This window comes from Notamacropus eugenii, chromosome 3, assembly GCF_028372415.1.
Source record: "Notamacropus eugenii isolate mMacEug1 chromosome 3, mMacEug1.pri_v2, whole genome shotgun sequence".
NCBI classification, from domain to species: Eukaryota; Metazoa; Chordata; class Mammalia; order Diprotodontia; family Macropodidae; genus Notamacropus; species Notamacropus eugenii.
The window spans coordinates 302,076,041-302,098,980 of NC_092874.1; the positions used below are offsets into that span (position 1 = coordinate 302,076,041).

At 48.0% G+C, this 22,940-nt stretch overlaps 1 protein-coding gene across 6 annotated transcripts in view; it reads left to right on the forward strand.

The window, feature by feature from the left end:
• The window catches only part of EFCAB6 (EF-hand calcium binding domain 6), a 229,218-nt gene that overhangs the window by 103,733 nt on the left and 102,545 nt on the right, over nt 1-22,940 (forward strand). For 5 of the 6 annotated variants that reach the window (XM_072596357.1, XM_072596355.1, XM_072596354.1 and 2 more), the window contains 8 exons: nt 5,360-5,446; nt 6,470-6,585; nt 10,865-11,013; nt 13,715-13,825; nt 15,464-15,572; nt 18,148-18,318; nt 20,879-20,944; nt 21,597-21,757. In XM_072596357.1, coding sequence (XP_072452458.1) covers nt 5,360-5,446; nt 6,470-6,585; nt 10,865-11,013; nt 13,715-13,825; nt 15,464-15,572; nt 18,148-18,318; nt 20,879-20,944; nt 21,597-21,757 — 970 coding nt within the window. The remainder of the gene's footprint in view (nt 1-5,359; nt 5,447-6,469; nt 6,586-10,864; nt 11,014-13,714; nt 13,826-15,463; nt 15,573-18,147; nt 18,319-20,878; nt 20,945-21,596; nt 21,758-22,940) is intronic. The other variant, XM_072596359.1, reaches the window with a different exon arrangement.

Here is a 22,940-nt window from a genome sequence, read left to right on the forward strand (position 1 = left end):
TGGAAAGGGGCACCTACCCTGGTGAAAAGGGAGGTTGGGAGGTCTAAGTCCTGGATGGGACTGAGAGAAGTAAGATGTGGTCATGCTCTCAGGGACCTGGCATTTAATAAAGAAAGGTAGGACAGATATCCAGGTAAAGACTGATAGAGTTTGGACCGGAAAGGGTACAAGGACTTGGTTAAGTCAACTCAACAAGCACATATTGGCACCTACCATGTGCCAAGCAGCATGCTAAGTACTGGGGATACAAAGACAGGCAAAAGACAGTCCCTGCCCTGGAGGGACTCACGGTCTCACGCAAACAATTTGGACAATGTCCATGGTGACCAGGAAGCCATGTATTAGTCAAGCCTGTCACCACTTTACCTTCATGAAGTCCTGTGGTGACAGTGAGTGAGAACTGGCAGCAGTAGCTACTGCCCACACAGCTGGCCCCGGGCATTGGACTGAAGAGAGGGCAAGATGAGCCTCAGCTGAGCACACTGTAACCTGGCCCAGCATCATGACGTCTGCCAATGAAGGACTTCATTCATTCATTCATTCATTCATTCATTCATTCATCTGGCAAAGATGCATTCAATGCCCCCCGCCCCCCCCCCCGCCAAGATAATTGAGGGTGTAGCAAGCCATCCCATGCTGATCTGGCCCTAGCAGGATGGGTAGCAGTGGTCAGAGAGGAGAAGGACATTCCTGGCAGAATCCCTCGGGGACATTTCCCTTCTGTGCCTGGGAGCACCTTCCAGGTGTATTTCTGTGGTCCAGTGCCAGGTTTGCAATTAAGAAGGGCTAATTCTGTAGCCAGAGGAAGGAGGAAGGGGCCACCAGAACTCCACCCAGGAACTTGCCACACTGTAGATGATTCTCTAGGGAGCCAGGTGAACATGGTTATTGTGGAGTAGACAGAATGCTGAATTTATCATCAGAAGGCCTGGGTTCAAATTCTGTCTCTGCCTCAAATTAACTGTGTGACCTTGGGACAGTTCCTTCCTCTCATCTTCTATAAAATGAGGGCATCAGCCTAATGGTCTCTAAGGCTTTGCTGAGCTCTGAGTTTTCCAATCCTCTGATTTATATCAAGATATAGAAGAGAATCCTGCATGAAGAGGACATGTGTGGCTGCTCTTAGAAGGAGCCCGCTCCCCCCATGAGACCACAAGTTTGCCTGAGGATGATGAATTGAAAGGCGCTTATAAAAAGCCTTTGGGAAGGCGCTACCCAAAATCATTTTGAGATTGAAAAAGATTTTTTTTTCCTCTTCTGCTGAAATCATCAGGGAAAAAGGATGATTGAAACCACTTTTTCAGCCATATCCCTCTCTTTTTTCATCTGTGGCGTCAATGACTGTGTGGGCTTGTAATTAGCATCATAACACCCACGGTTATGGTGGAGAACATTGATAGATCTCTTCTAGAAAATAATATGAAGAATTACAGCCTCTCTCCTCTTCCCCATCCATTTGATGAGGACTGCAGAGCCGGAACAGACTTGTGTTTGTCAAGAGTCTGTAGGTGAGGCCTGGACAGAATCAGCTCTAATCAAGCCCCTTCTGGGTGGGCAGCGCTGTGATAGGCAGTGTGGGGGAGCGATAAAGTTCTGAGATTCAACTCCTGTCCTCAAGGGGCAATGCTCTAATTGAGGAGATATTCACAGAGACACCAGGGGCAATAGCAATGTCCAGATCTGTAACTCTGGACCGTGCAGATATGGTGGGGGGGTGGGGGTGGGGGTGGATTCTGGCCTCCCCAAAGGGAATGGGGCTGCTGGGGTTTGGAGGAGCTGCAGGGTCTGGGCTAAGCAGCTGTGAGATTGAACAGACCAGACTGACCACTGAACAGGAGCTGGAAGGGACTTCAGAGGCCATCTGTGCAGCCCCTCCCCATTTTACAGGGTGTCTTCCAGGAGACCACAGACCTCCTCCCACAGTGGGGTAGCTGAGCTGTGAGCCAAACATCTGCCTCTGGTGATGTGGGCCAGGTGTTGGACAGCAAGGATGAGTGGGAGCCATCAAGAGCTCTGTCAAGAAAGCAGCACTCCGAGTCAAAGCCAAGTAAAAAAACAATGATCTCAGATGCAGAGGAAGTGCAGCCTTCTGAAAGAAGCCCTGGTATCAGGTCCGGCCTCCTCCTGCTCCAAGTGTGACCTTGAGCAGGTCACTGCCTTTCTTGGCCTCAGGTGCCTGCTTTGGCCAGGGGTTAAGTGTTGGGCCTGAGTCAGGAAGACTTGAGTTTAAATCTAGCTGTGTGAACCTGGGCAAGTCACTTCACTGCTTCCTGCTCAGTTTCCTCTTCTGTAAAGTAGGGATAACAGCAACACCCACCTCCCAGGGTTGTTGTGAGGGTCAAATGAGATCATGATAGTAAAGTGCTCAGCCCAGTTCATGGTACACAGTAGGCACTTAATCAATGCTTGTTTGAGTGTTTCCTCTCCCCCCTCCCTTTGGTAGCTTGGTCTCAATAATATCTGAACCCAGCGCCTCATGGGGCTGTTGTCAGTATTCAAAGGAGCAAGAACATGAATTCTTACACCTGTTCATGGTTCTGAAGGATTCTGAGATGCACCCAGTGGTTTTCTCAGGGCAGCCTGTGAGGTAATGTGTGTAGAGTGATTTATAACAGTAAAGTGCTGTGAAGATGGAAGCTATTATTAGAATTAAGCACTGGTGCTCGTCATATTCTGCCTTTATGAAATATTGCATCATATTTTCACCCTAATGGAATGGGAAAGAACTTGTGATCTCATCGACTATGCCCTCTCTCCACCAATGCAGATTGCGACCCTTCTATGCTGTCTCATCCTTGTTTCTTCTTGTCCATGTCCTCCTGCAGAGCCTGCTGAGGGTGTCCACCCAGTGTGCTGAGGCCCTTCTTCCAGGCCTCTTAACATCTGAGGGAGGATGTCCACACTCCCCACAGGCTGGCCGTCTGTCACTTGATGAGAAATCCACTTCTTTTCTGGACACGTCTTTTTGATGTGGTGTTCCCCCTATCTTTTGCACATTTCTTTTGCATGAATCATGATGATCTTGCCACAAAAATGCCATTAATGACTGTGGAACTATTTAAAATCCAGGTACAAAGTCTCCCCAACTGACATTCCCTGTTCCAGCTCTTCCCAGTGAGGCCATCCTGCGTTCGAAGATTCCCCTCCCAGCTCTGACCTTTGTTTCTAGGACGTTTACAACCCAACATTCTATGACTGAGTGAGATTTCTTTGACTGGGTCCTCCATCAGTGGGAAGGTGCTGTTACTGAGATAGAGTTTAGTGTCAAGTGTTGCCACGTTGTGTCCCAGGACACATTCCTAAATGGATTCTATAAGGCTTTTTTGCTTAGTCCGGAGGGGATGCCTCGATCAGGAAACCCCACTCAAAGAGATTCCTGAGACATAAGACCAACTAAAGAAGGGCAGGACCCAAATACGAATCCTGTCTCCAAAATGTCAAAAGTGAGAAGTGGTGCTTGGAAGGGAAGTAACCTCAAAACCTACAAATCCCTAGGACCAGTGTCAGACTGAAAGGCTGTGACGTTAAGAGAGATGATGGGGTCAGGTTGGGCCGAAGGGCCTCTTGGCATGTGTATGCTTCCATGTGTGGCCCTCCAGAGTCCTCCAGGTCCCCGGATGGGGTCCCCTCCCACTGTTGTCCTCGTTTGTCTTCATCCCGGGGTTCATTTCAGCAGTATCAGACAGAATCTGCAAGGCAGTGATGACAATCAGTTCATTTGTCGCTTTTCAAGATGCCAGTCTGCCCTTTTTGGTTTCTTTTTGACAATTGTGATTTTCCTGCCTAGCTCGTCACTAACTGTCAGAGAAGTTTTTTTAATGGGTCAGTCAGGTGATATCAATAAGGTCTGAGATCTTCCCCCCAATGCTTTGTGTTCTCCCCACTTCTAGGCATCTTGATGACGGACCCCTCACTGTCCCCAGCATTGCTTCCCCTCTAGCATAAGCCTTCTGTCTGTGTGCACTGGGACTACTCTAGTCTCCACTAGACCTGTTTTCTTCCTCATCCTCCTGGTCTGGGCTAGGAGAAACCAAATGTGGTGCCATCACTGTCTTTGACTGAGACAGTTGTTTGTTAGAGAAATTTTGACAGATCTTTTCCATTTTTTGCATGTTTGCTCTCTCTCAGTTTAATCTCTAAGAACCCTTGGGATGATTTTGCTTACGACATCACTGCGGCAAAAGCCTCTACTTGGTTTGCCTGTTTCTACTTTCCTCTCTCCAGTTCATCTCCCACCAAGTTGCCAAAGTCATCTTCCCAAATTTACGGTCTGACCCCACCACTTCCTGCTTCAGAACCTTCAGTGGCACCTGTAGCTCATAGCATAAACTAGATCACCCTTCATGTGACATCTGATCTGAACTGGGCACTCCCTGCACCAAGGCAGTCCATCCGTTACTCTCCTACTCCCTTGGCTGTTCTGAACTATTTCCTTCTTCCTCTGTCCTTCCTCTCAGGCATCAGAGACAAGGAAAAACACGTTGTGCTCTCTTTATCCATCATTTCATCGAGTGGGTGAGGGGCCTCTGATCAGTCCCCCTCTGCAGTCCTTAGGCACAGGTCTGATGACACTGTTCCCCCAAAGCCTTCAGTGACTCCCTATTATCTGCTCTGTAAAGGTCCGACTCCTCATCCTGAGTTCAGACTTCCCTTGTGTACGTTGCGTATTTCGCCCTCTCTGACTCTGGTTTTGTCAAGTTCTAGAATTAGAATTCCCCTCCATTCCTTCTTCCCCACCCCCTTGCCCTGCTCCATTTTTACCTATTGAATTCCTACTTGTCCTCTATGGCCTAGATAAATCCCTCCAGGAAATTTTTCCCACTTTTTTCCCCCAGACCCATTAGTAAAGGTCCAGCCTCCTCTAGACTGAGCATTGCTGTATCCCAGGGCTGCCCAAATGTCTTTGAGGTTCTAAGCTAGCTTAGGTTCAGTGGGGGAGAGGGGGGTATTTTGGATGATCCTAATTATGCAAATAAGACTCGATCCTATTTACTCTTAGACCATGTAGGAGCCACAAATCAAATAGCAAAGTCACTCACAGGAGACAAAATGGTATAGAATCATTCTCTCTCCCCCTTCTTTCTCCCTCTGCAGAAGGAATATGTTCTCTGGGCCCTGATGGGGAAGGAACAATGCCCAGCCAGACTCGTTTGGGGGGCATGGGGGCTGGAGGAACAGGTTATTGGCCAGTTATTCCCTGTCTCCTCTCTGCTTGGTCTCAGAAGCCAGTGATGTAAGGACCTGCAGAGATAGCTGCTCACTTCCCTGGCTCCAGTGGCACCAGGCTTCTATGGGCATTCCTGGCATGGAGGCGGCGGCGCAGACTTAGCCCCACAGCTTCTGTTCCTTCTCATTCCAGCTCAAGGCCCTCTTCCTCTTCCAACCCAACCCATCCCTCTTGACACAGTCCCTTGGGCACCAAGCTTAGTGGGTCCTGACCTCTTGGGTAAGTTTCCTGCCTCGGCCCCTGGGGGCTAATCAGGGTGGATGCGAGTCACTCTGGATGGGGAACCCTAGGTTGGTCAGTGGGATAGCATCCCGGCACTTGATAGTGTGAGTCTGAGGGCAGGGAATTGTATGTGTCTTGGTCAGCCCCAGCCTCATGTTCCAGCTTTGTCAGTGGTTAAGCTACTGGCAGAGCTGGCTAAATCTGTTTCACGTCTCAAAGACCTGTTCACCTGATAACACATTCAGTTGAACCAAGGCCCTCAGATGTTGCCTCTGTAATCTGAGGGAATTAAATTAGACTGGGTGATCCAGAAGTGCCTTCCAACTTTAGCTCTAGGATCCCAAGATCCCTGGGTTCCTTCTCTCACAGCCAGGTCATCTGTTCTGATTCTGTGCCCCAAAGGCAGGCGCTCAAGGCTTGGTGTGAGCACTATGCCCTGTCCCGAATGTGTGCCTTGGGAGTGGGGCAGGAGGCCACTACTCCCGGGCCTCCCCTAGGATGGTGAGAGTGGAATGACAGTCTCCGACAGTTGTTCTTCTTCCAACCCAAATCATGTTCTAAGTGGCTTATTTGGGCTGGAGCCTGGCAGAAGTGTGATTTCCTCGGAGCCATTTTGGGAAGTCAATCTGTAAAGCCATTTGGGATTCTTCACAGGCCTCGTCCTGTTTCAGGCTTGTTGAACTCCCAGAAGCAATCTTATCTGAGAAGACTCGAGTCAATCACTCGGTATTTTTACTTTGGTGTTGTTGGCAGATGGAGGGCTGACTTGGGAGTCAGAAAGACACCATTTTCCAGTCCTTCCTCAGTCCCTCCTGAGGTGTCTAAGGCTCGAAGTTCCTGACCCCATTGGTGGGTGGAGCCTCCACATGGAGATTCACCAAACCAATGAAATCCTGAGTCTGGACCAAAAGCCAGGAAAGCAAAGGCAAGCAAAGGCAAGCAAAGACAAGCGTGCCTGTACCAACAATGGTTGGTAACTCACAGATGCCATTTCTCCTTCTTGCTCTTCTTCCTTTACAGAGTGTACGTGGAGGGTGAAACCAGAAAATAAATATGTATTCTCCTTCTCTTCACTATCTGGAGACAGTTGGGAAAACTCTTCCATGGATGAAATTGAGGCAGCATTCTGCAGAGAGGTGAGTGGCTCCTTGTGGAGTCTTCACTCCTTCCACAGCTTCATTGGTGGGTTTGCCCTCCATTAGGGAGGATTCCCAACCCTCCCAAGAACTCACCTCCCAGGGTGGTTGCGAGGACCAAAGGAGGTAAGAACTTCTCAAAAGTGGTGCCCATCACACAGTCAGTGCTTAATAACCCCTTCCCCTATGATTTAATGACAGTCTTCTAGTGCTGAGTCAGGTTGATGGCTCTGACATCCATGAAGGTCACCACGGCTGGGATTTGTTGGCTTAGCTTTGAGAACTCTCCAAGATGGGAACTTGCTCCCTCCTTCTCTCCCTCCCCCCTTCCCCTCTTCCTCCCCCCCATGAGTGACTGAAAACAGCACTCCTGCTTGTTGCCCAATAATTCATTCCAGACTAAGCTTCAAGTTCCTCCAAACACACAAACTTGGCCCCAATCATTTTATGGGTGAGTACAGCCCACCCTTGGTTAGTTCCACCCAAAGAACACAGCTTCCATTTACTCTATGTAAGCTTGGGCAAGTCATTTAACCTCTGATTTTCAATTTCCTCACAAAACAAAATGATTGGAATAGATGACTTCTAGGGTTGATAATTTCTAAGGTCTATAAATCTATGGTAGTCTGGACTGATCAATTGAATTCCCCTGATCCACTTCTCATGGACCCAGACATGGCTTTGTCCTGAGGTGTCTGAGATAACACAGCCCCAGCAACTCCTAGTTGGTTTATGAGACTGTGGGACTGCGGCTGAACCTCTCCAAGCCCAAATTCACCGTACAGATAAAATGATATGTCAGGGATGTGGACCCTCAGTTGATCTGACCAACTCTTCTGCAGTGATCTCCCCTCAGTTAAATGTTTTCTACTCCAGCAAACGGCGTTTATTTCAGAACCGCCAGAGTGCGTGTCCAGCCTCCTGCCTGACAAAGGTCCATGCCTTGTAATTTTATCAAATGGACTGCTCAATCAACCCTTCTTCCCATCTAAAATTCACAGCCCTAAGTCACTTCAAGCCACAATAAGGCCACTGAGGCAGATTTTAATAGAAATTATAATGTCAGCAATTTAAAGTTATTATTGGTAGGTCAAGAAACAGGCCTTTGGAAGAATCTTTGAAAATTGTTAGCTCAAGATATCCTCTTTGTCTTTAAATGTTGAATTAGCTTCTTCTACCTTTATTAATAGCACAGCCTCTCAGCCCAGGTAACTCCATCTCCCTCTTCTTCTCCCTCCCTCCTCCCTCCCCCCAGGTCAGAGCTCTGGTCCTGGGCCAGCCTCGGTTACATTGAATCTCTTCACCAACATATTCTCTAAAACAATAAGATAGAAGAAAAAGACAAAGCTCTCTCTCTCTCTCTGTCTCTCTGTCTCTCTCTCTCTCTGTCTCTGTCTCTGTCTCTCTCTCTGTCTCTGTCTCTCTCTCTCTGTCTCTGTCTGTCTGTCTGTGTGTGTCTCTCTCTCTCTCTCTCTCTCTCTCTCTCTCTCTCTCTGTCTCTCTCCCTCTCTCTGTCTCTCTCTGTCTCTCTGTGTAAGAACAAGACAGAATTGTTACTCAACCTTCTGCCTGATTTTCCCTGGGCTTTGCTGGAGAGAATGTGTGTCAGGTTTGTTAGCCCTCCTTGAGGGTGAGGGCAGGGCTCATTAAGAACTTCTCCCTGGGCAGAGCACTTAATGGTTTGTAAAGTGCTTTTTTTCACCACAACCCTTGGGGGGCATATGGAAGTCTATCTCCCATTTGGCAGAGGAAGAAACAATCTCAAGGATGAGGCAGCTTGTCTACAGAAATTAGTGGAGCTGCTGCATTGCAGCTCAGATCTCTTGATTCTAAGTTCAGAAATCTTTCCCCTGCACCTCTTCACACAGATCAAGTGGCCAGAATAGTGGGTGAGGAGAAAAGACTTCGTTGAGAAGTTTTCATTGATTGATTCTTACAAGAGACCCAACTTCTGTAAGATTGCACAGGTAGCCATGTTTTCAGAAGGTGATTTTCCAGTTCCAAAAGAGCTGGAACTTGACCCTTTTTAAAAGGAATCAAGAAAGAAAACTGCTCTGGGTGCTTAGATAACTTGCACCACTGGCAATGGGATTCAGAACTTTTACCTGGGGCCTGTGCTCTCCACAGATCTCTGAGCCCAGCTTCAGTTTGGGCTCATCTTTCACATTTGTGAAGGAAAGTCCTTTATGTTCATATCTACATTATAATATGTTATTGCTTGTCATAGTGCAAGCATAAGTCTACGATGAGTCCAGAGTCTGAGAAAGCAGTTTTTAACCTTTGTCTCAGCAGACATACTTCCATTGGCTCTTTCTAGAAAACTTTCAGTCTCCTAATTGGCTGTTTATGGTCTCGTGGCATCGAATCTATTTGCCTCTTGTTCATCATTCTTGTTGTTTGACCCACATGGCATCTTTCTGCATGAAGAAAGTCGTCCCTCTCTGCAAAGAGCAGCCGTCTGGCCTTCTCCTCCTTTGCTCTTCACACTCCCCCATTTCACACACATTTTATACATGTGCCATTCCTTGCCCTCACCTCCTCCTCCCATCACTCCCATCGCTTTCCCTCAACAGATTGCAAGTTCCTTGAGAGCAAAGACTGTATTGTTTTCCATTCCCATCCTTGATGCTGAGTACAGGGCTCTGTGTATGCCATGTACTGAATGCGTGTTAGTTCAGTTGGGTAGAATCATAAGAAGACTGCCTGCCTGAGTTGTCCAGAAGCATCCCCAGAGTCCATCCCCTCGGCATTCTGCTCCACAGAATCCCCTTTCTGGTGCCTTACAGTGTCATAGAGGTGACTCTGGACTCTTGCCAAGGGAACACCAGCCCTGGCAGGTCCCCTGAGTAGATGAACCTTTGGGGAGGGAGGGAGGGGAGGTTCTCTGTATTCTGTCTGTGGGGTAGGTGCTGTGATCACCTCCCCTTCGCAGATGAAGACACTGAGGCTCAGATAGGTGAGTAACCTGCTCAGTCTTGTACATCTAGAAAGTACATAAGGCAGGATTTGAACCTGTTTTCTTGACCCAAAGTCCTGGTCTTTGGAGCCCCTTAGCTGTCTTCTGGTGTCTAGGGTGTCCTACCATCCCCAAGCCTTCCTGACCAAAGGAAGCAGTTTGCCAGGGGAACACTGACCACCAGGTGATAGCTTCTCTCTCTGTTTCTGTTTTGGTTTCTTTGTCGTTCTCTCTGTCTTCCTCTATCTTCCTATCTCTGTATCTGTATCTACCATGGTGGCCCATGTATGCCCATTCATGCATGAAGAATGAGCCTGCCTCTTATTCCTTTGGTTACTTGCTGACCGAGAAGGACTTTATTCTTAAAGTACATTTTGCTTCTGGTCAGTGAGCCCAGCCCACAAAACCTGGCTGCCTTGCTCCTTGTGGCTGTTTCTTCCAGTGGTCCTTAGGGGAGATGGGGCCAGAGTGGAATCTGGCCAATTCAGAGGGGGAGGGGCAGGCAGGAAGCAAAGCTGGAGACTGTCATTACTGCTGAACAATAAACAGCAGGAAAATCCTCAGGAAAAGCACAACCTTCTTCCTATTATTTTGGGTGTCATTTCCATACTGCAGTTAACCTAGTTTACTGAAATTTTGGAGTCCCATAAGCAAAGCTCATTTTCCCATTTTTTTGGGGGGGTAGGTGAGAAACAGAGAGGGAGGTTGTATGTGTGTGTGTGTGTGTGAGTGTGTGTGTATGTGTGTGTGTGTGTCTGTGTGTGGGGGGGCTATTTCCCATTAATTAAAAAAATAACATAACGAGAACAAAAAGAAATAATTAAAGAAATCCTTGATGATTGCCATGTCTAAGTAGCCTTTCCATTTGTTGTTTTCTTTGTGGTAAAAAAAAAAAAAAAAGAAGAAGAAACTGTTTTTAATAAGACATTGCCGGCTCTTATTGTTTGATTGACCTGATTTAATGGAGAGCAGCCTGGCATGGGTTCACAGTAGGGATGGCCTGGAAGTATATTAAGGGAGATGCATCAAACTGGCAGTTTCCCCAGTATTTTTAGCTCCTTAAACGTGAGACAGAGCAGTGTCCTAACGTCCCGTTTTCCGTCTGCCTTGTCACTTGGGTGGCAGGGACAGTCAGGCTGGCTTTGTAGTGAGCTCGTTAATTAAACATCCCAAGGTCAGGGTGTGCGATGGTAACCTTTTTGATCAGTTTGGGGAGAAGAGGGCATGTGAAAAGTTCTCGCAGAAATAAAGTGTATTGATAGCTGAGGTTCTCCACAAACACATCTCCTCTGAGCATACCACTCTAATTTGACTCCTTTCCAGTTTGGTGTGTGCACCGCGAATATTGAGAAAGCCCTCAGTGCATTTGACACCAGCAAGCGAGGATACGTGTCTTTGAATTATTTAAAGATTGTTGTTGACAACTTTATATTCCCATTACCAAAAGGGATTTTTCTGCAGCTACTGAAAAGGTAAGTTTTCCTGGGCAACGTTTTACAATGTTAATCAAGTGCCTGGAGAAAGGAGATGGGCCAGACAGACTGGGAAGCAGGTGGCCCTCCCAGGGCTGCATGGCCATCCACAGAGTAGCACAGGCTAGGTACTCTCTGGAAAGATCTGCTCAGGAGGAGCAGACAGGGAAGGGTTGCACTCTGCAGCAGGAGAGGGAGTGTATATATTGGTGAGGTCCCTGATTCAGCCTCATGGGGGCAGTGAGCTCGCTCACTCACAGGTACACAACCACCTCTTTGGGCCTCCTGGTTGGGGGCTCCAACGTTGCCCAGGTAGAACATGGTCCGTGGACATGGGGTGAGATGTCATAAGGAGAGCCCAAAGAGCAGCTTCCCTCTCCCAGATCTCTCAGAATACAACACAAAGTTCGAATGGGTTCTTACTCAACTCATGTGCAGCTCGAGTGCTGAATTGTCATCTCGGTGCATGCTCTAGAATCTTGGCTGATTTTCCCCCTAACTTAGTTAGGTATGCACCATGGGTGAGCATCGCATCTACTTTGTGGGCCTTTGTCCTTTAGGGAACAATAACATGATCTTTCATTCTTTGAGATGTAGTCTTATTGCCTCAATGGAGAAAGCACATCTCGTTGGAGAACAGTGCCCCAAACCAAGCTCGGGATGCTTTATCTCCCATTTCTCTGATATTCATTATTCTGGGCCCCTCCCAGCCCTGACATTCCCTGTTCTCAGGCCCCTCCCAGCCCTGACATCCCCTGTTCTCAGGCCCCTCCCAGCCCTGCCATCCTCTGTTCTAGGTTCCCTCCCAGCCCTGCCATCCCCTGTTCTCAGGCCCCTCCCAGCCCTGACATCCTCTGTTCTAGGTTCCCTCTCAGCCCTGACATCCCCTGTTCTAGGTTCCCTCCCAGCCCTGACATCCCCTGTTCTCAGGCCCCTCCCAGCCCTGACATCCCCTGTTCTCAGGCCCCTCCCAGCCCTGACATCCTCTGTTCTAGGTTCCCTCTCAGCTCTGACACCCCCTGTTCCAAGTCCCCTCCCAGCTCTGAGCTCTAAGTCCAGCCTGTCTCAGAACAGAAGTCCCCACTTCAGTCACTACCAGGAGCTCAGCAATAGCAACATTCATCACCACAATGGCATTCCTGACAAGGGGCATCTACTTCTTGCTGTTTTTAATTGGTGAGGAGCTCACCTCTTGCACTTTAGGACGACTTTGTTTATTAGGAGATCTGCCCCAGTCTGAATGAAGATCTCGGGCCCCCACCCGCTGCTCATTGTACTATTGGAAGGCAGAGCTGCCATCCCCTGGCAGGCCTTGGTAGTAGAAGTGGCTATTGGTGACTTGGACTGTCCCCCTCCCCATAAGCCACAGTGCAGCTCTCCTTGACACATGACCCCCTGATGAATCCCCTCATAGGGAGAGGCAGCCTCTAAATGCTTCCACTACAGGAATCTATTGCCAGCTTGTCAGGTGAGATAGTGTTTTTAATGGACCAGCAGAAGTCAGAGTAGTATCTGGAGTTGAGAGAAGGAAAGACCTCCATGGCAATGCGTTGTGTCTGGGACCAGCAGCCTCCTCATCACTGCCACTTACCTTCTTCCCACATTTGTACAGGCCATCAAGGTCACTGGTCTACCAACAATCTGACCTTGTGAGGGGGAGGGAAGGGGAAGGGAATAAGCATTTCTTAAGCACCTACTATGGGCCAGGCATGATTCTAAGCACCAACATGCTGTATGACAGAGATAAGATCCAAAAATGAAATTCAGTAGGAATATACATCAGATCTTATGGAATGCACAAGCACAGTAAAGGAAAGGCATGTTTTGTTTGAAAAAGTTCTGAGAGTCTTAGTGAGCCACAGGCTCACTGTATTGTGTGATATGGCAGCCAGAAAACCTGTTGCAGTCTTGGGCAGAATTAAGAGGGGTATTGATTCTGGGTGAGGGGGCGATGATGTCTTCTTCCCCAATGCTCAGTTTTCATCTGGAGTCTTGTGCTTCTACCACAGTGTAGGATGGAGTTTGATAAGCTGGAAAGCGTTAGGAGGAAGGTAACAGAGTGGGGAAAAGTCTCAAGTCCATGCTCTAGGAAGACTTGTTGAAATAAATGGGGATTTTAAAGACTGAACTGAGGCATGGGCAGGAAGGGGAGCAAAGGACCAGAAGGGACAAAAAAGTCATCTTTAGATAGCTACAGACCTGGCCCGTAAAAAGGGGTTAGCCTAATTCTGCTTGGCCCCAGAGCACAGAACTAGGCACAGCGGTGGGAAGCTAAAGAGGGTAAGGCTGGTGTCTTAAGGAAAAGCTCACAAAGATGAGTGTTTTCCCTAAGTGGCATGACATTCCTGAGAAGGCAGTGAGTTCTCTATCTTCTGGGAACTTGGGCAGTGACGGAGTGGGCCAGCCCAGGACACGTTGGGTGGGAGGCTCCCTCCAGCTCCCAGGCCTCTAGTTCCGTGTCAGGGCTTTGCAACGTGTGATCCCCCTTCTTCTCTTTCCTCACTCCCCAGAAGCCACACGTTCTGTTGGGACTTCATTTCCTCGAAGTCTTGTGTCTCTGTTCTGTTCTTTTGGACCTTGGAGGAAACCTCCCCCAGCCTGCTGCCGCCACCCTGCCACCTTCCTGAGCACTGAATTTGGGGGCCTAGAATAGAAAGAGATAAACCTGTTTAAAACAGCATTTCTATTTTACTTGACCCAGATTAGGATTTAAAACCACGGGTAAAATTGCTTGGAAGCAATTTTTAAGAAAATGCCAGGACTGTGCCTTAGTTGACAATGGATCCATGATTCCCCTGAGGAAAAAGAAAAGGTATGTTGTATAATGGGCTCCCTTTTATGAACTGAATTTCATTAAAACACTGTGGAATATTGAGGTAAGCCATATGTGTGTGGAATTACATTTGAAGGTGGCAGATGAGGTTTCACTGAAAGGCCTTTAATTGTGTACACAGACGTAGGAATATTCTGGGCAAATAGCTCCCACTTTTAGAACTCTTTATGACTGCAAAGCCTTCATGTACGGCCTCTGACCTGATTCTCAGAAGAACCCAGGCAGGTAGGGAGGGCAAGGAATTTTATGTCCATTTTTCAGATGAGGAAACTGAGGCACAAGGAAATGAGGTGACTTGACCTCCAAGGCCACTTACCCAATAATGATAGAGCTGGGACCCCAGCATGGGGCTCCTTAATCCACCACTGGAAATCCTTCCTTCACACCAGGCTTTCCAGAGCAACTGGACCTCACACAACTTAAAATGAATAATAATAATAATAATAAATAAGCCAATAAATAACTGACGTTTCTAGAGATTATTAAAGGTCGTAACGCACTTTACAAACATTATCTGATTCAATCCGCATATCCGCTATTTACAGATGAGGAGAGAAGTGAATTACCTTTCCCAGGGTCTTTTGAACTCAGATCTTTCTGCCTCAGGTGCTGGGCTCTAGGCACTCACTTTTGGAGCTCCTCCCTGTGACTGAGTTTTCCTGGTGGGCTAGTGAGTGAATAAGTTAACATAAGCTGGGCCATCCCATCCCTAGACCTGGTCCATGAATACTGAACTAGGTGCTCCAAATAAAAAGACCAGTAGGAGCTGTCCTGGAAAGACAATCAGCTGAATTCTATTCTCTGATTGTTTTCTATTTTAATTTCAGAGTTATGTTCCCAAAGTAGAAAAATGTTGGCTCCCATATGTTAGAAGAAAGTCTCATGTGAATATTGTAATATATGGGTCATGGAGGGGCACAGTGGACAGAGCACTGAAGTCAGGAAGGCTTGAGTTCAAATGTAGCCTGAGATCTCTGCTAGTGGTGTGACCCTGGGCAAGTCACCTGATCTCTCCCTGCCTCCGTTTCATCATCTACAAAAATGCCCCAACCTCTCAAGGCTGTCCAGAGGATCATATGAGATAATGTTTGTAAAGTGCTTTGCAAACCCAACAGTGCTGTAGAAATGCGGGCTATTACATGGTCACTGCATAAGCACACACACATGCACATATGTGTTTGCGTGTTTATATGTTTGTATGTATCTAGGTTTGTATGTATAAAGACACACTCCCTGTTTGGGGCTACTTTCTGGAAAGCTCTTCCACTTGCTCTGGGTGTGACCTTCAGCAATGAATCCCTCCACCCAGTGCCCATTTGTTCAGTGGCACATGGAGGAGGGGACTTAGAGGCATTTCTGACCACATCCTGTCCGGTCATGAGTCGATACTGCATGGGCCCTAGCTGCCTGAATGGAGGACCAGGGACAGAAAGGGATGCCACTGGGAGCAATGGAACCTTGCAAGCCAGGTTCCTGGCCCAAGCTTGGCAGATGCCTGGCGATTGTGTGACTGGCCAAGCTCTGAGGAGGGTCCTGAGGATGTCTCAAAGCTTAGGGTAGGGCTGCGCCAGGCTGGCCAGGGAGAGGAACACCTTCCTTACTTTTGTTCTTCCCCAGAATGGGTGGAGCAGAGCCCATCTTCAAGGAGAACATTATCATGAAGATTTGCAGACAGGTGGATGACAACTTCTCTGCCTTGAAGAAGGCTTTCCATATGATTAACCCGGTAAGACTGGGGTAACTTTGAGACTGGGACCTTTGGGGCCCTGGGCTCCATCAGCCACCCAGAGGGACTGACAGAAACTGCCCTGTCCTCACCCAGGAGGGGCATCCCAGGGCAGCACACTAACTGGGAGACTGTGCAGGAGACAGCCACTCTCATTATCCTCTGCCACAGAATTCCAGAGTCAAAAGTCATTTGAAGGATCAGTCCATCCCTCTCCTCTCACAGATGAGGCCCAGAATGGTTCAGTGAATCCCTCAAGGTTACATTTTATTCTGCCTTGATGTCTCTTTTTAAAAGACAGGACTTGGGGGTTAGTTAAAAAAGGAAAAAAAGGAAAAGTTAAAAAAAGTTAAAAAAAAGGAAAAGAAGCAGTGAGCTCTGTGGTTTGTTAGCTGTATAACCTTAGGCAGGTCCTTTGGCCTCTCAGGGTCTCAGTTTTGGTAGGTGTAAAATGAGTATAATCCATGCCCTGCTGATCTGGTGGGGCTGTTCTGAGAGCTGGCTCTGTGAACATTAAGATATGACACACATTAAGCCCCCATCAAGGTCCCTGCCACCAATCAATGCTCATGGATTAATTGGTTCATTTGGCACCATTAATGTATTGAGCAGCAGCATGGTACAGTGGGTAGAGTGCGTGGCCGCAAGTCAAGTTGATTTTGGTTCCAATTCTACTTTGTCCATTAGCTGTGGGACCACGGGCAAGTCAGCTTACCCGAGTCTCAGTTTTGGGAAATGGAATAATAGTGCCTCCAGCCTTCAGTGCTTCCAGCACCTCAGGGGGCTGTTGTGAGATCTCCTTTGAGACTCAGCTTGGGGAAGAAGTGCTATGGAGACGTCCACCATTGACACTATTGCTGTTCATGTCTGCTCTGCTCACTTGTGGATTAAAGCCTTGGTGAGCAGGGGTTGGAAAAACTTCAAAGAATCCTGTGGAATGGAGGGGAGCACTCTTTGAACACGACTTGAGTGAGCTCTGACAGTATTGTCCAATGGAGAAAATCTTTTTCATTGGGTCGACCTCATCATAACCTTTCCAGCCACTAAGAGAAGGAGGAGAATAGATGAGTTTGAGGAGACCCTGGGATGGAAGGAGATAGCTGAACAGGGCCCCAGAGATGAAAGGAAAAGGGAGGTGGGATGGCTGAGCCTAGAACCCAGGAACTAAAGGAAGAGGAGGAGGGCTCTCAAAGCTGGTGAGGCAGGGTGGGATGGGTGACTGAGCCCAGGATCCAGGGGTCTGCAAAGATGGGTGTTTCATGATGCCTTGAAGGCAGGTAGCTTCGTTAGGTTTTACATATAGAGTAAATTTACTTAGCTGGGCCTTAGAAGGGCATGCTGAATGGAACACACCTTTCTGGGCAATTAAGTTGCTCCTTTAAAATAAATTAGGCCTTATTAAGGAGAAGAAATATAATAACAAGAATGAATAGCTGACATTTATAGGGCATTTTTGGTTACAAAACACTTTCTATTAAAGTAAACATTAAGAAACACCTATGTTCAAGGCACCTTGCCAAGTACCAGGAATGCAAGGACCTGAACAAAGCAATCCCTGCCCTCTTGGGCGTTACATTCACTGGGGAAGTGCCACAGATACATAGAAAAATGAAGGGGGAAATCTGAAGGAGGATTAAAGGAAAGGGGGTGGGGTGGAGGAAAAGGCGGAGAGGAGCAGGGAAGAGCTTGGTTTTGTGATTTCCTCCTTCTCAATCCTGGACGTGAAAAGGGGCAAAGTGGGCAGATGGTGGGCGGTGATGGAGGTTTGGATTTGGCAAGGTATACTTGGGGAGAAGACAAGGGCCAAGGATTCAAGGGTAGAGAAGAGGATGCCAAGGGTCAAGAGGACCAGGAGCCAGGGTAGAAAGAGGAGATGGTGGTGAGGGGTGAAGGAATTAGAGGCCACTGTGAAGATGAAGACGACATTAGGAGGAGGCGGGGAAAGAGAACACATTCCCGTTTGCTAAGGGAATTTCAGCATTCATAAATGTGGATGGAGTACACTTATGGGTGAGGGCGAGAACGGGTAGGGCGGAGCGGCTCATGGGAGCTGATTAGACTGAGGAGCTGTTAGGGATTTCTGAGGCCAGCTGGCTCAGTTCTCTCATTTTACGAATGAGGCAGGATTGAAACTCAGATCGGGCTCCAGGCTCTCCAGTGCACCAGCTCAATGACCTCTGAGGTCCCTTTTCCCTGGTTCCCTCAGTCATTACTCTCCTCCTTTATCTAGGTCTTTTCCCCACTAATTATTGCCAGTTCCTTCCCCGACCTTCCTCTGACATATCTTCCAGTTCTTTGCCCAGCCTGGATCTTTCTGCCTCCTCTTTCCCCAAATGTATTACATGTTTACTTAGAACCATATTTTCCAGTAGAACTCCTTAGTTTGCCCTACACGCATTATTGTACCCATTTCACAGAGGTGAGTCGACAGAACACCTGCAAGGGTGGGGTGGGGCACTGGGTCCCTCCTCCTCTGCTTGCTCGGGGGCATCGGCAGGCCAAGCCAAAGCTGTGATGTTTCTTCATGCTGGTCTCTGTTTCCCTTTTCTCCTCCACACCCTGGTGCCCGAGTCAGAAACAGGACGGGAAGATCTTGGGGAAAGAGTTGCGGCACGTCCTGAACTGCGCCCTCTTGAAAATCAGCGACGTCGAGTATAAAGAGCTCCTGCAGATCCTGGACCCAACAGGCTCTGGCTACGTCAACTACTTCACCTTCTTGTACCTGCTGGAAGAGGAGAGCTCCCTGGTGAGTGTGCCGAGCTCACCGAGTACCCCGGGCGCAGCAGCCGTCCAACGCCCAGCCTTCCCGGTGCAAGAGAAACGACCTGGGCGCTGGAGCATTGCTTGGCGTCCGTCCCCGGCTCATTGAAGGTTCCTGAATGTCCCTGGGCTCCCGGGCGTCTCAGTAGGGAGCTGGACAGAGGGGAGCTTCGTCCTAGGGTTCCGCGGCGTGTGTGTGTGTGTGTGTGTGTGTGTGTGTGTGTGTGTGTGCACTCGCGTGTGGACTCTCTCCTAGCAGAAGATCGTGGGCCGTCTAAGTGCTCTGGGTAGAGCGGGACTGGGAGGACCAGGGTCAGCGCTGGGAGCGAGTAGCGGGAGTAGGGAAAGCGCCGGCACCAGGCCTGAGGAACGCTGTCAGATGGATGGGACAGAGGACGTGCGGTCAATGCCTTCCCTTTCCCCTCCGCTAGGTCCTTATTTACTCTTCTGTGGGCTTCATCTCGCTAGTGGGAACTCCTCGAGGGCAGGGACTGCCTGATTTTTGCTTTTGTGCCCCCAGCACTTGGGCGCAGCAACTTGCACACAATAAGTTCTGAATAAATGTTTGTTGACTCGAGTTGGATTTACCTGGGGAAGAGCAGACCTGGCTTCAGCACAGAATTGGCCCCAGGGGCGGAGGGGGAGCGGTGGGTGGGCGCTGCAGACTGGCAGGGTCAGTTCTGAGGGCATGGAGAGCTTGGGAAAGGGGCTGCCGCAGGTGACGTTGAATGCGCTGTCCCTATGGACACCCCACCGGATGCCAGCAGGTTACTTGCTGGGAGTACTCACCAACTGGCTCATCCCAAATTTCCAGGGATTCCAGGTTCACAAAGCACTTTCCTCACAGCCTTCTAAGAGATGGAAGGATTATTATTTCCACTCTATATTTGAGGAAATAGAGGTACAGGATGGTTAAGGGATTTGCCCAGGGTCACCCAGCTGGGGTGATGCAAACTCAGGTCTTTCTCAGCTCCAGATGGAGACAGGGCTCTCCCTGGCCAGACACCTTTCTAGATAGGGACTTTTCCAACTTGGTTAGGGTCTGGTGGGCTTTCCCTCTGACAGTACCCCTGTTTCTCCTGCCCAGATCTGGTTTGTACACAGTTGCTTGAGTGCCATCTCCCCCATCAGACTGTGAGGCCCTCAAAGGTAGGGCTTCATAAATGCTTTGAACTCTCATGGAGAACTCACATGGGGCAGGTGATCACATGGTGGTCAGAAGAAACAATACAAGGACACTCTCAAGGTCTCTCTCAAGAACTTTGGATCTGACTGTGCAGCATGGGAGACACTGGCACAGGACAGTTCAGCATGGCGTGCCCACCTCAGAAAGGGTACTGTGCTCTATGAGCAAAGCAGAATTGAGACAGCACAAAGTAAACGTAGGATGTGCAGATTTGGAGTATCCACCCCAAATATTCAGTTGGACTATTTGTGCCCAACTTGGGGTGGAGTATTCTGAGCTCATATCAGCCACTGTCGAATGCACTGAAATTTCATTTTATCATGATGTTATTCTGGTCCTCTTTGAAGATGAAGGACAACAACCAAACCCTGACTGAGTGGTGTTCTCTGTTAGCCTCTCAGGGCCATAGACTTGGATGGCCTTATGGAGGCTCTAACAGACTTGTCCATAGCTGGCATCTGCCTTCCTTTCCTGACTCCAAGAAACTGCAATGGCTGGATTACTCAGCAGAGGCCCTGCTGCCCTTCTGCTTTCCAATAATAAGTCTGCTGGAGCACCCAGAACACACTTCATGCTTTAAAGGGGGCTGTTTTATTGGGCCAAAAGTTTGAACTCAACCCATATTGGGGCCCATTTAGAGTTTTGGAGTTTTAGAGGGGTGTGTGTGATCCAGAAACACATATCCAGGCAAATATTTTGCTTTGTAAAGGGTGAGAGATGGGGGACAACCCCGTTTGTGTTGTGGCTGTCTTGAGACCCAGTGTTAACTAGAACTGAGAAAGCAGACTTCATCCCTGGAAGAGGTTCAAAGACATTAATGGATGCGACAGTTTCATTGCTGGACACCTTGGAAGAGACAATATCATAGCAAACCATTTTTATTGAATAGCTGCTATAGGCAGCCATAGATATCCTGAATAAATCCCATTCAGCAAGCATCTATTTAATTAAACTGCTGTGTGCCCCATGTAGGGCTAGGTATCAGAGATACAAAGGAAAAAACCCTAGTCTCTGGCCTCACCAGGAGTTTCCATTCTGTTGTGGGTATGCATGTGTATGTATGTGTGTGTCTGTGTGTATTTCTGTGTGTGATAAGCTTATCTAGGAGACAACCCTAACAACTGAATGAACTAAGAAAGACTTTGAATATAGGTTTATACTTGCATGAAGCCTCTAGGAAGGCTGCGGATTGGAAAAGTGATAGTGGGAAGGAGACTATTTTAGGCACAGGCAAAATTTGGGCAATGGATAGATGCAGGGGATGATGTGGGGAGACTGGGGAAAACCATGACATTTGTTTTTTAAATTATGTAATCAGTTTTAATTTGCCAATATGCTGTCTCCTCTCTCCTTTCATTAGATTAGAAAGAAAAGACTGAATGGACTCAAAGATGAAAAGATACCTCAATTTCTAGCTTGGGACTCAGTAAGTAACATTTCCTCCCTCTCTTGTTATCAATAAGATCAGCAGCATTGCTACCAACCTTATGATAGTCTGGCTTAGTGCTTCAGGGGTTCAAGATTTTATCAGTAAGTGCATCCACTCCATGCCTCTGCAGGCAGTCTTTGAAAGTTAGTTGCTGGCCACCCAAAGCTGCCATCTTCAAGTAGCTGTCACTTTGGTGAGGAGCCTCTCCACATCTGGTGACAGATAGATATGGAGTTGGTCCATCCCACTTTGCACTCAGAACTTTCTCATCTTGCTAGCATCTGACAAAGCTTGTGCCTAGTGGGATGACTGTTAGAGATGCAGGGTGACTAGCAGAAGGCATCACCATCACTCACAAACTTTACAATGAACAAAGCATATGCCTCCTCAGCACCTTGTGACACAGGCCAGGCAAATGTGAGCATTATCCCCATTTCACAGAGGAGAACACATGCCCAGAGAGGAGATGGGACTTGTCAGGGCCTACGTGTTTGGCAAGTGTCAGAGTCAGGACTTGAACCCCATTTTACAACACAAAGCCCAGTATGCTACAGGTCCTTCTCTGCCTTCATGTTCAGTCAGTGGACATTACCTCATTTGTCCCATAAAGAGGATCATGAAATAAAACTATTCCTAATGTTTGTGTTAGATGGAAGAAGTCCTTCAGGATGCCCTCTCCAAAAACTTGCAAGACTTCTATACCTTGTTGAAGACCTATGACATCGGAGACACGGGACTCATTAGTAGAAATAACTTAAAGAAAGTCTTACAGACATTCTGCCGCTATCTGTCTGATGAGCATCTCTCAAAGTAAGTCATCTGGCCTCTGATTCCATGCATGCCATTCATCTCCTGAATTCCCCCAAGTCTCTCTGCTTAAAACCAATCTCGAGCCAACTTGCCACCATTTTTTGGTCGACTCTAAAACATACTTTAGGGCAAGGCTGTTCTTAGCCAACAGGCAGCGAACTGGATTTAGCCCTTGGGCCAGAGTTGCCAGCATCTTGCTCTAGGTAATTAATTAAGGCCAGGGGCATGCTAACTTGGTTTCCAGTAATGAGAACTCCCATTTGGAAAGTACTTTGCTAATCTCAGCCAGCTAAAAAAAGGAGTTGGTATAACTGTGTGTCCCTGACTGAATTGTCTCAAGCAGGGGTCAACAAAGACTGAATTAATTGGTTAGCTCTTGCCCTTTCATTTTGTGATTCTTTGGACCAGGTGTTTCTAAATGTCCTACTGTCAGAGTCTGCTCCTGCTACAGACTCACCTGCAGCCTTCTGGGGGATAGAATCCTGCTTCCTTCCAGTCCCCTTGGAGTGAAGGACCTCGTGCTCAGTGCTGAGAAAAATGCAGACTTTAGATAAATTCCTCTTAGACTGGGGGCAGGGCAGCCTGAAGAAGGGTGAAGAACCAGGGTCCTCTTGACTCCAAATCCATACCCTCTTTTTCTACCACATCCCACCAATTCCCACATAAATACATATACGTGTGTATGTGCATATCCATATTTCATACACATATACATACATATTTATCTATACTTAGACACATGTGGAACAAGAAAGTGGTGATTGTGTTTTATGTGCCTAGGACTGTGCTAAATGCTTTACAGTTATGGCCTCCTTTAATCCTCACAGCCCTAGGAGCTAGGTGTTACTATTATACCCATTTTACAAAGAGGAAACCTAGGAAACTGAGGCATAGACAGTCTAAGTGACTTGCCAGGACTACATAGCTAGTCAGTATCTGAGGCAGGATTTGAATTCAGTTCTTTTTGACTCTAGGCCCAGGACTCTGTTGATGGTGCCACCTGGTGCATACCACAAAACTTTCCTCCCCAATCCCTCCACAGGAGGTAGAGTAAGCATTCTCCTTCTCAATTCAGAGATGACATCACTGTGTCTTTGCTCAGTCTTGTCTCAATGCTTGGAATGACCTCTCTCACCCTCCCTCCTTGGCTGTTAGTCTTTAAAGTCCAGCCTCCTTTAGGGAG